General features: G+C 37.2%; 1 protein-coding gene across 8 annotated transcripts in view; it reads right to left on the bottom strand.

Annotated features, from left to right (window-relative positions):
• Positions 1-13,077, bottom strand: part of ABCD2 (ATP binding cassette subfamily D member 2) — a 78,671-nt gene that overhangs the window by 13,666 nt on the left and 51,928 nt on the right. For all 8 annotated transcript variants that reach the window (XM_081483674.1, XM_081483678.1, XM_081483673.1 and 5 more), the window contains one exon: positions 6,895-6,979. In XM_081483674.1, coding sequence (XP_081339800.1) covers positions 6,895-6,979 — 85 coding nt within the window. The remainder of the gene's footprint in view (positions 1-6,894; positions 6,980-13,077) is intronic.

The following is a 13,077-nucleotide window of genomic DNA, read 5'->3' as shown; positions in this document are numbered from 1 at the left end:
CAAACGCGGGTCTCCTGTACTGCAGACAGATTTTCTACAGTCTGAGCAACCAGAGAAGCGCATATGATCCAGCAATCCCAATCCTGGGCATATACTTAGATAAAGCTATAATTTGAAGATACATGCACTCCTATGATCAAAGCAGCACTATTTACAATAGCCAAGACATGGAAGCCACCTAGATGAATATGGACAGATGAATGGATAAAGAAGATTTGGTGTGTTCCACAAAATGAAATAGTACTTAGCCATAAAAAATAATGAAATAATGCTATTTTCAGCAACATGGATGCAACCAGAGATTATCATACTAAGTGAAGACAGCCAGAGAAAGACAAATACCATATACTATCATGTTTTATATGAACATGAACCTATCTGTGAAATGCAAACAGACTCATGGACATGGAGAACATGTTTATGGTTGCTAAGGGGGAGGGATTGGGGAAGGGAAGGCATGAGAGGTTGGGGTTAAGCAGATGTAAGCTGTTATACATGGAAAGGATAAACACAAGATTCTACTGTATAGTCAGAGAAGTATATTCAGTATCCTATGATAAATAATAAAATGGAGAATAATTTTTTTTAAGTGTTTCCAATGTTTTATTTCTTGAGCTGAGCGTTGGATACACAGCTGTTGTATTGTATTTTTCTTTTTTTTTTTCAGTTTCAAGGGCGGGATGATATGGGAGAATGGCATTGCTGCTGCTGCTGCTGCTGCTGCTGCTGCTGCTAAGTTGCTTCAGTCGTGTCCGACTCTGTGCAACCCCATAGACGGTAGCCCACCATGCTCCGCCGTCCCTGGGATTCTCCAGGCAAGAACACTGGAGTGGGTTGCCATTTCCTTCTCCAGTGCATGAAAGGGAAAAGTGAAAGTAGCATGTAAATTATCATATGTGAAACAAATCGCCAGTCCAGGTTCTATAGAGAATAATTTTTAAAAATAGAACATATACATATATACACACACATATATATATACATATATATATATGTATAACTGAATCATTTTTATGTACAGGAATAATTAATACAACATTGTAAATCAACTATGCTTCAGGAAAAAATATACTGTAAAAGAATAAAATAAAAGGACAATGAAAAGATAAAAATTGAAACCAGTAGTAATTTCTCATTCAGCAAAAATACTTGGCACTGCAAACTGTTTTCCTAGTAATTCGATGGATATGTTTATTAATAGGATCCTGTTTCCTATTGGGGGGTACTGTCAAGGATAATAGAGGGCTTCCCTGGTGTTCCAGTGGTTAACAGTCCACCTTGCAATGCAAGGGATACTGGTTTGATCCCTGGTCCAGGAGGCTCCCACATGCCGTGGAGCAGCAAACCCTTAAGCCACAACTGCTGAGCCTGCACTCCAGAAGCCCATGTGCCTAGAGCCTGTGCTCTGCAACAAGAGAAGCCATCACAATAAGTCCACGCACCGCAACAAAGGGTAGCTCCTGCTCACCTCAACTAGGGAAAGCCCTCGTGCAGACCAATGACCCAGCATAGACAAAAATAACTAAATGTAAGGATAATAGATACAGGAGTCAAAGCCAACTTTAACACTACGTTTGATTTTAATATTGGCTCTCCACAGAAAGAAATAAAGATCACTGCAGTTTCCCCTTGACAACAGAAGTGGTTTAACTGGTTAGCTTTTGGTTATTGTTCAGGTTAAAGTATTAAGAATTATTTGTCTCAGAGTTTATTTCTGCTTGTGGATGATTTTCTTAGGTGAAAATGATCGAGGAGAAAAAGAAGTATAAAACAGAGAGGTTTGGGGTAAAATTTTCTTTGTTTGTATAACTCTAGTTTTAGTAATAAGTTACTGTTTTGTGTCTTATTTTTTTAGAGTGCTTTGAGGTAAACAGACGAGATGCCATTTTAGAATTAGAAAAAAACGTGTATTTGTTACACTCTGTTGTCATAGCAACTCCTAGCCTAGCAGATGTAAGATAATTTGTTTCCTTGGTAGGACTGGTTTTGTGTTGTGTGTGTGTGTGTATGCACGCGTATGTACATGCATGCAAATATATTAAGCAGTGACTGTAAGCTGAAACTGATATAACTAAGTAAAATATTAGATAACAGCTTCTCAGATTTTTCTTTTGTTGCATCATCAGAAGAGTGAAGCTTAAGAAGGACCTAATCTATTTCCTATAAGATGGGACTTTTCCAATACTTTTTAAACATTAAAATTAAAATCTTCTCAAAAAGACTAAGATCTTGACGCATAATTCTCCTTGCTAAAGTTCTCCACTTTAGTTGTTAGCCCAAGTCTTTCTCATTACAACTCAAATCTTCTTATTAATCCTTTGAGAAAGAGGGGAGGCAATTTCTCATTATTATACTTTTCCTTCACTGGGTTTTAAAATTTTTTTTTAAACGTTGATTTACAATGTTACATTAATTACTCCTGTATAGCAAGGTGATTCAGATATATATGTATGTGTATATATATATATATATATATATATATATATATATATATATATATATGTATGTGCATTTAGTTGCTCAGTCATGTCTGACTCTTTGTGACCCCATGGACTGTAGCCCACCAGGCTCCTCTGTCCATGGGATTTCCCAGGCAAGAATACTAGAGTGGGTTGCCATTTCCTTTTCCATATACATGTGTATGTGTATATATATATATATACATACACATGTATATATACATATATATCTGAATCACTTTGTTGTATAGGAGTAATTAATATAACATTGTAAATCAACTATAATAAAATATAATACATATATTCTTTTTTATATTCTTTTCCATTATGGCTTATCATAGGATAGTGAACATACTTCCTTTTGCTATACAGAAGGACTCTGCTGTTTATCCATCATATATATAAGAGCTCACATCTGCTAACCCCCACCTTCTCTTCAGTCCGTCCCCACAAATCCTCTCTTCTAGCAAGCATTAATCTGTTCTCTCTGTTAATGAATACATTTCTACTTCATAGATAGGTTTATTTGTGTCATATTTTAGATTCCACATATGAATGACCGCATATGGTATTTGCTTTCTCTTTCTGACTTACTTCATTTAGTATGATAACCTCTAGTTGCATCTGTGTTGCTGCAAATGGCATTGTTTAATTTTTTTTTATGGCTGAGAAGTTTTCCATTATATGTATGTACCACATCTTTATCCTTTCATCTGTAGATGGACATTTAGGTTGTTTCCTTGTCTGGGCTATTGTGAATAGTACTGCTATGAATCCTGGTGTATCTTTTTGAATTATAGTTTTGTATAGATATATGCCCAGGAGTGGGATTGCTGGGTCATATGGTAATTTTAGTTTTAGTTTTCTAAGGAACCTGCACACTGTTTTCCACAGTAGCTTCACCAACTTACATTCCCACCAACAGTGTAGGTCCTTTACTGGCTTTAGTATTTCTATTTCCTTTTATTTTTTCTAAATAGATTCTGCTTTTCAACTTGCTCATCTTCCCATGGATCACTAAGTTCTTTCCACAAATACACTTAGAACTTTATTTTTATTCAGTATCATTTTATACCTAAAATATTTCAGATACATGAGTATCAAATATTTAAGTTACAGGTACTTAAAGTTAGCATCTTTTATTAATGCCACTTGCTTTTTATCTTATTAACACACTGACATAATGAGAAATTTACAGCCACATATTACGTTCCATCATTCTACATTTTGGGCTTCAATCGTAGTTCAGTTGGTAAAGAACCTGCCTGCAATGCAGGAGACCTGGGTTCGATTCCTGGGTTGGGAAGATCCAACTGGAGAAGGAAATGGCAACCCACTCCAGTATTCTTGCCTGGAGAATCCCATGGACAGAGGAGCCTGGCAGGTTACAGTCCATGGGATTGCAAGAGTCGGACATGACTTAGCAAGTAAACCACCACCATATCATATTTCACCAGCTATACTGGGGATCCTATTACTGAATATTTATGGACAATGCGCAAACAGATTCAAGGTAATAGTGGTTAACAGCTAGTCATAAATTTCATACTACAAAGTTTACTCTTGAATCTCACCACATTATCTCAAAAAAGTCACTGCAAAATATACTTCATTAAAAATTCAGAGTTTGTAAGTTTTGGTTTATATTTTTTAGTTTGCCATATTCTTGAACTAACCGTGTATATTATTAAAATACTATGTTATTACACAACATTTTTCTCATTTATAAACTCCAGCTATAACACAAAATAATACATATTGTATGATTTAATTTTGGGGCTTCCCTGGTGGCTCAAACAGTAAAGAATCTGTCCACAATGTGGGAGACCTGGGTTCAATCCCTGGGTCCAGAAGATCTCCTGAAGGATGGAATGGCAACCCACCAGTATTCTTGCCTAGAGAATTCCATGGAGAGAGGAGCCTAGTGAGCTACAGTCCATGGGGTCACAAAGAGTTGGACATAACTGAGTGATAAACACAAACACACACGATTAATTTATATGAAGTTGTAGAACAGGAGAACTAATTTATGCATTTGAAATGGAAACAAATTGTCTACAGAAAGATTTGACTGGAAAGGGGCATGAGGGACTTCTACGGCAACAGAATCATTCTTTATCTTAATTGGGATATTGGTTATATATTGTATATACATTTATCAGAATTCATTGAATTGAATACTTAAATACATTTATGTATTTGGTACATAAATGTTATAATAATATAATAATAATAAACAAAGCTTGGCTAGCTATTACATAGTAATACACATAATAGGATACAAAATGAAAAGAGGGATATGGGGAATTCCCTTGTGGTCCAGTTGTTAGGACTCAGTGCTTTCACTGCTGGGGCCTGAATTCAGTCCCTGGTCAGGCAAGTAAGATTCCACTAGCCATGTGGTATGGCCAAAAAAAAAAAGAGGAATATAAACTGTAATATAATTTATGAAAATACTTACATATTAAAAATTTAAAAATAACAACCAACTTTTGTATACTAAAATAGAGAAAAAACTATACTAAAATTTTATGTGCTACAAGTACTAAAACAGAATTTTTTCTTTTTACTCATCTAAATTTTCTACTTCTATAATATAAACACATAATTATATTTAATAAAGTTGTTTAAGCTATACATTCTTTTTTCAGTAATAAATGTTACATGTTATATTCTTACCAAAAAGGCTGAACCTAAATATAATCAAGTTTTTAGCTCTAATTTCCAGTTTATAAGAAAAATAGTAGATTGAGGAAAGAGGTAAAGGGATCTCAAGAGGAAGCAATCAGATCAATCTTGAAAAGACAACATTCTTAAAGGACAACTGACCTAGTTTCTTCAACAAGTCAATAGCATAAAAGATGGGAGGGGCACAGAGACAGGGAGAAGAAACAACTCTTTAAATTAAAAAATAATTAAGAGATATATAACAACAAAATTCAATACATAAAAGTTGTTTGGATCTTGGTTTGAACAAACCAAGTATAAAAAGATATTTTTGAGACAATTAGGGAAATTGGATATGAACCAGGTATGAAATAATTTTAAATGATTATTGTCAATTGTATTAAGGATGATTATGGTATATAATGTAAGAAAACAACCTAATATTTCAGAGATTGATGTCAAAATATTTCATGAAAAATTCCATAAGTTTGGATTTGCTTCACAATGATTTATATTAAAAAATAGATAAATCAAGTGCTATAAAATATTAGACTTGTTGAATCAGTGTTATGGGAATATAGGGTTCATCTTACAATATTCTCTTTTTTGATGAACTTTTAATGATTTTTCCATAATAAAAGATTTTTAAAAAATTGATAGCCAACTTGTTGCTAAGCGTTTAATGAGGCTTACTTGATTTTTTTTTTTTGGCAGTTTTTATCAGCTTTTAAAAGTTCCCTACAGAAGTTTTATTGTTTCCACTGAAACTTCTTCAAGAATATTGTATGTGCCCCAGCTTATGCTCCATTCAGCCATCCATGTACATAACTTTATTGCCCAAGGTATAAGTATTGAAAGTAATAACTTAGGTTCTTATTGCCAGAGGCCTAACATTAAAATGGGAATTTATTTTTCACAGAAGAATAGGATAAAAAAAAGGAACAAATGATAATAGCTTCAATATTACTTTTGAGTGTCTTATGCTTGATACTTCGAACCAAAAGGTTATGAAGCTGGTTAGAAACAGAAAAGTTTTATCAAGAGAAATTATTTCCTGCATCTCTTTACTTCTGAGTCCATTAAGACTTATGCTGGTTGGTTCCTTTTACCATTAGATATGCCTCCTCTCAAGGAGAACACTACTAAGCTTTATAGGCCACTGACTGATTAGAAAGTTAATCTAGTTTTAATTTAGTAATTTAATTGAGAAGTATTACTGAATATCTGGGCTTCCCTGGTGGCTCAGATGGTAAAGAATCTGCCTGCCATGCAGGAGACCTGGGTCTGATCTCTGGGTTAGGAAGATCCCCTGGAGAAGGGAACAGTTACCTACTCCAGTATTCTGGCCTGGAGAATTCCATGGACAGAGGAGCCTGGAGGGCTACAGCCCATGGGGTTGCAAAGAGTTGGACACAACTGAACAACTTTCACTTTCACTGAACATCTACCTACTGTGTTCACAACAGCATAATAGTGGTTATCTATTCTTCATGTTTTAAAATTAGTAATAATCCCACTTTCAAACTTAGGACACATAAAAATTTAATTTTGTCATCTAACATTACTCAACATAAAATAAATAGAGCAAACACTTGGAGATTTCTGTCATATTAAAATATAACCCAAGAAATTTAAATACTATAAATTCTAAGCACTAGCTTTCAGAAATATATTTTCAAACTGAATGAGGACAAGGGAGCCTATCCAAACATTTTTTGATTACAACAATAGAATAGTATCGATAGTAACTTGAGTATAATATACTTACCTATGATAAAACATGCGAGCCATGCCCATTCTTTGCTTTTCCCCTCCTGATAAGACATCTTTCCAGTCCATAATAGCATCCCATCCTTTAAAATACATAAAAATACATATTTTCTAAAGGATCTTTTAACTAAAGAGAGCATCTTTTACAGTTTTTACCTAGATGAGTGATTCCTAGCAAGTTTAAGCTATTACACAAAGAACTTGATATTTCACAAAACATATGCCTAGACAGACCAGAGTGTCTTATATTTAAGCACTTGGTCTTAGATTTGATATTTTTTACTGGTAATAATTACTTATATTGACAGAACATATTCTAAGAATTCTAAATACTGACACTTTGAAAAGGTGCTTACTTTTTAATGTCTCCAAAGAGTTGGTATACTTAAGACTTATTTTGCAGGGGGAGTGGGAGAAAAGACCAATAAATTTGCACAGGCCTATTACAAAGTCTGGGCTTCCCAGGTAGCTCAGTGGGTAAAGAATCTGCCTGCAATGCAAGAGACAAAGGTTTGGTCCCTGGGTCTGGAAGATCTCCTGGAGGAGGGCATGGCAACCTACTCCAGTATTCTTGCCTGAGAATCCCATGGATAGAGGAGCTTAGCAGGCTACAGTCCATAGGGTCTCAAAAAGTAGGATATAACTGAAGCGACTGAGCACAAATGTACATTTCAAAGTCTACAAAAGATATGAAAGGAGCTTATTTAAATGGCTTCCATCTACTGGGCACTTTATATGAGTTTTTTCATTGTATATTTCACAACCTTATGAGGTGTCTATTATTAGTGTTATTTTATAAGTGGATAAACTGAAATTCATGAAGAAATTGATATATCAAAATTTATACAGCTATATATTAGAGCTAGGATTTATATGTAGGTCTATCTTCGTGTTTTACAATTTACCTATTCCATCTCTGACAACATCATAAATACTAACTTTCTGTTGGTTATTTATTTAAAAAGCAAGTCTTCTATTTTTTAAAAAATATGTTAGATCAAAAAAAAAAGTTAGATCAATACATACTAGTATAGGGAAAAGCAAGATGGCAGAGAAGTAGGAGGAAAAGGAGTTCATCTCTCCCCACAGATACATCAAGAACACATCTACAGATGGAACAGTTCTCACAGAACATTGGCTGAACACTAGAAGACCTTGGACACTGGAAAGGACAAGAAAGATCCATGTGGAACCATACAAGACAAAGAAAGAAGGGAAAAAGAAAAAGACAGGAAGTGGGATGAGATCTGCTCCTAGGTGGGGGATCTGAAGAAGCTGAGAAAGTCCTGCATCCAGGGAAACTCCCTCATGGAGGGGCAGATTGGTCGGGACAGAAGGAAATCATCTGGGCATGTTGGAGGTGAGTGAAACAGCCAGTCTATGGCAGACAGGACAAAGTGAGACCTACATAGATGGTCTATGCCACAGCCCTGTACATCCAAGCCTAGGACTTGTGTCTGTCAGTGTGCATGGGCACTGGGTGCTGGAACACAGGCAGTGGAGAGTAAAGCTGAGGAGAGGACTGCTGCTGGATGCAAGTAGACAGGACAGCTTGAAGGGATGGGAATGAGAAAATCCACAACTGGAAATACTCGTGGAGGAAACCTGGATTACCATAGAAGCAAGGAGCCATTACTGAGTGACATGTAGGGGGTGGAGCTGTCATTGCAGCCTCTCTCCCCACACTGTCAGCCCCTACTTACACCCCTCCAAGTGGTAAAAATGGTTTCCGCCAGGGCTAGCTATCTCATGCCTGCCACTAGGCACTAGAAAAGGCTCCTGCCAGTGCTAACCCTTTTGTACCTGTGGCCAAACACTAGGAAAAGCCCCTGCCAGGGCTGGCCCCAGCTCACCTGCTGCTAGGAACTATGAAAGGCCCCCGACAGGGCTGGCTCTGTGAACCTGTGGCTGATTGCTTGGAAAGACCACCCAGGGCTAACCCTCATGTGCCTGCCACCAGGTAGTAGGAAAGGCTCCCACTGGGGCTGGCCGTCTTGTGCCAGTAGCTGGGAATTAGGAAAGGCTCCCATCAGGGCTGGATCTCCCACATCATGGCCATCAGTTTCCCTGTGAACCTGTGACTAGGCCAGATCTCTTACAGCTTCCAACCCCTTTGTGCACCTGTTGCTTCCCATGACACTGGCAGCTGGGCCACCTCCGTGCCCTGACCTCACTGGGGCAGCCCAAAGTGCTCCAGGGCAGTCTTGGGAGTAGATCCTGTGTGTGACTTACATTCAGAGGTGTAGCTAAAACCACAGCTAAGTCCCAGGGGCCACTCAATTTAAGAAGAAAAGCTGAAATTTTCCCTTGCAAATGCATAAATTGAAACCCTCACAAACAGCTTGGTAAAAACTCAGCACCTACAAAACATCTGAACAGACAAGTGCTCCCACAGCCAAGACAGACCTAGTTTTAGTAGGTGAGCACTAGTGGTAAAGAACCCACCTGCCAATACAGGAGACATAAGAGATGTGGGTTCTATCCCTGGGTTGAGAAGATCCTCTGGAGGCAGGGCAATCCACTCTAGTAGTCTTGTCTGGAGAATCCCATGGACAAAGGAGCCTGGCAGGCTATAGTCCATAGGGTTGCAAGAGTCAGGCACAACTGAAGTGACTTAGCATGCATGTACACGTGGTGGCTTGTGCCAGGCTAAAGTCTGAGCTACCCCATAACACCTGGTAGCTTCCTAGATGATGCATTGGTAAAGAAACTACCTACCAATGCAGGGGATGCAAGAGACGAGGGTTCAGTCCCTGGCTCAGGAAGATCCCTGGAGTAGGAAATAGCAACCTACTCCCATATTCTTGCACAGAAAATTCCATGGACAGCAGAACTTGGTGGGCTACAGTCCACTGGGTCACAAAGAGAGAGACATGACTGAGCCATTGAGCACGACTGAGCACCTGATACCCACAACTGGTCCAGATCCATGATTACTGCAATCCTGGGGCTGGACTTCAGTGGATCTACTCTGATGGCCTGGTGAAAGAAATCTCTAAGAGATACCAGGGTCAAATGCTGGCATGGCAATGCTAACATCAGCGTAGTCTGAGGGTCTGCACAATGGATGAAAGATCACACAAAAGAGTACACCACGGGAGAATAGCTCCAAAGAAGGGATACTCAGTAGCTTCCCTCCCAGCAGGAATGCTCCAATCCTGCCTACTTTGCACCACAGATCAGAAACGCAGCTAAGAAGCAAATCTGGGGGCTTCTACTACAACAGCTAGGAAGTTGACTCCACCCCTGACAGGGCAGTGACAATCAAAGAGAAAAGGGGAGGCCCCACTCAATATCCAGGACAGGCTCTGGTCACCACAACAATAGTCTAACTCTCATCAAGAGGATAACAGCACAAACCTCTGGATCAACCTCACCTACCAGGGGACAGATACCAGAGGCAAGAGGAACTACGACCCTGAAGCCTGGAAAGCAGATCACAAACCCAAAAATTTGAGGGAAAAAAAAAAAGAGATGACAAAGAGATATGTTGCAGACAAAGGAACAAGATTAAAACCTGCAAGAACAATTAAATGAAGAGGAGATAAGCAATCTATCTGAAAGAGAATTCAGAGTATGATAGTAAAGATGATCCAAGATCTTAGAAACAGACTGGAGGCATGGATTGAAAAGATATAAGAAAAGTTTAGCAAAGCCATAGAAGAACTAAAACACAAACAAACAGAAATGAGCAAGACAGTAACTGAAAATAAAAATACATTAGAAGAAATAAATAACAGAATAACTGAGGCAGAAGAATGGATAAGTGACCTGGAAGACAGAGTGGTAGAAATCTCTGCTGTAGAACAGAATAATAATAAAAAAAAAGAATGAAAAGAAATGTGAATAACTCAGAGACATCTGGAACAACATTAAATGCATGAACATTTGAATTATAGAGGTCCCAGAAGAAGAAGAAAAAGGGTCTGAGAAAATATTTCAAAAGATCACAGTAAAAAACTTTTCTAACATGGGAAATGAGATAATCACCCAAGCCTAGAAAACAAAGAGAGTTGCATAAAGGATAGACCCAAGGAGGAACACACTGAAACACATGTTATTAAACTAACAAAAATTAAGTAAAAAAAATATTAAAAGCAACAAGGGGAAAGCAACAAATAACAAACAAGGGAAACCCCAAAAGGTTATCAGCTGATTTTTCAGCAGAAACTCTGCAGGTCAGAAGGGAGTGGCAGGATATATTTAAAATGATGAAAAGGAAAAGCCTATAACCAAGAATACTCTAACCAGTGAGGCTCTCATTCAGATTTGACAGAGCCATCAAAAGCTTTACAGATATGCAAAAGCTAAGAGCATTCAGCACCACCAAACCAGCTTTACAACTGCCAAAGGAACTTCTATAGGCAAAAACATTAGAAAAGAGAACAAAAAAGGAAGGGAAAGAGGAAAAAGACATACAGAGAAAACCACATCCCAAACAATTAAGAAAATGGCAATAGGAACATATATATTGATAATCATCTTAAATGTAAATGGAATAATGTTCCAACCAGAAGAAACAGACTGGCTGAATGGATAAAAAAAGAAGACCCATATATATGCTGTCTACAAGAGACCCACTTCAGACCTAGGGATACACACAGACTGAAAGTGAGGAGATGGAAAAAAATATTCCATACAAAATGGAAAGCAAAAAAAAAAGCTGGAGTAGCAATACTCACATCAGATGAAATAGACTTTAAAACAAAGACTGTTAATAAGACAAGAAAGATGCTACCTGATAATCAAGGGATCAATCCAAGAAGAAGATATAGCAATTGTAAATATTTATGCGCTCAACCTAAGAGAACCTCAATACATAAAGCAAATGCTAACAGCCATATAATGGGAAATTGACAGGAACATGATTAATAATGGGGGACTTTAACACTCCACTTGTACCAATGGACAGATCATCCAGACAAAAAATTAACAAGAAAACACAAGTCTTAAATGAAACATTAGACCAGATAGACTTAATTGATATATACAAGACATTCCATCAGAAAACAGCAGAATATACATTCTTTTCAAGTACACATGGAACATTCCCCAGGATAGATCACACCTTGGGTCACAAATCAAGCTTCAGTAAAGCTAAGAAAACTGAAAATGTATCAGGCATCTTTTCTGAAACAATGCTATGAGATTAGAAAGCAAATACAGGGGGAAAAAATAACTATGAAAAAAAAAACACCTGGAGGCCAAACAATATGCTACTAAACAACCTATGGATAACTGCAGAAATCAAAAAGGAAATGAAAAATATCTAGAAACAATTGAAAACTAAAACATCATGACCCAAAACCTATGGAAAGCAGCATAGTTCTAAGAGGGAAGTTTATATCAATACAATCCCATCTCAAGAAATAAAGAAAAATATCAAATAAACAACACAACCTTGTACCAAATGCAACTAGAGAATAAGAACAAACAAAACCAAAAATTAGTAGAAGGAAAGAAATCATAAAAATGAGAGCAAAAATAAATGAAATATTATAAAACAGAGAATAGCAAAGACCAATGAAACTAAAAATTGGTTGTTTGAGAAGATAAGCAAAATTGATAAAACCATTAGCCAGACTCCTTAAGAAAAAAAAAAGGGAGAGGACTCAAATCAATAAAATTAGAAATGGAAAAGGAGAAGTTACAGCTGACACCACAGAAACACAAAAGATCATAAGAGACTAATTGCTTAAAAATCTGTCTCCCAGAGCAGGGGATACAGGATTGATCCTTGGAGAACTAAGATCCCACAAGCCAGAGGTCAACTAAGTCCACATGCCACAACTAGAGAGAAGCCCATGTGCCACAACAAAGAACCTACATGCCACAGCTAAGACCCAATGCAGCCAAATAAGTAAATAAATATATTAAAATTTTTTTTTAATTGAACAAAGATATGAACAGGCCAGTCATGAGTAATTGAAATGAAACTGTGATTAAAATCTTCCAAGAAACAAAAGTCCAGGACTAGATGGCTTCACAGGTGAATTCTATAAAGCATTTAGAGACCAGCTAACATGTCCTTCTCAAATTCTTCCAAAAATTGCAGAAGGAGGGACACCCTCAAGCTAATTTTACTAGGCCACTATCACCCTGATACCAAAACCAGACAAAATTAATACACAGGAATCACTTTCATTCCAATACACTAATGGAAGATCAGAAAGAGAAATTA

This window comes from Giraffa tippelskirchi, chromosome 4 (assembly GCF_054371585.1).
Source record: "Giraffa tippelskirchi isolate mGirTip1 chromosome 4, T2T-mGirTip1v1.2.pri, whole genome shotgun sequence".
Classification (NCBI taxonomy): Eukaryota; Metazoa; Chordata; class Mammalia; order Artiodactyla; family Giraffidae; genus Giraffa; species Giraffa tippelskirchi.
The sequence above is the reverse complement of the archived record's forward strand: the minus strand, read 5'-3'. Positions and strand labels throughout refer to the sequence as shown.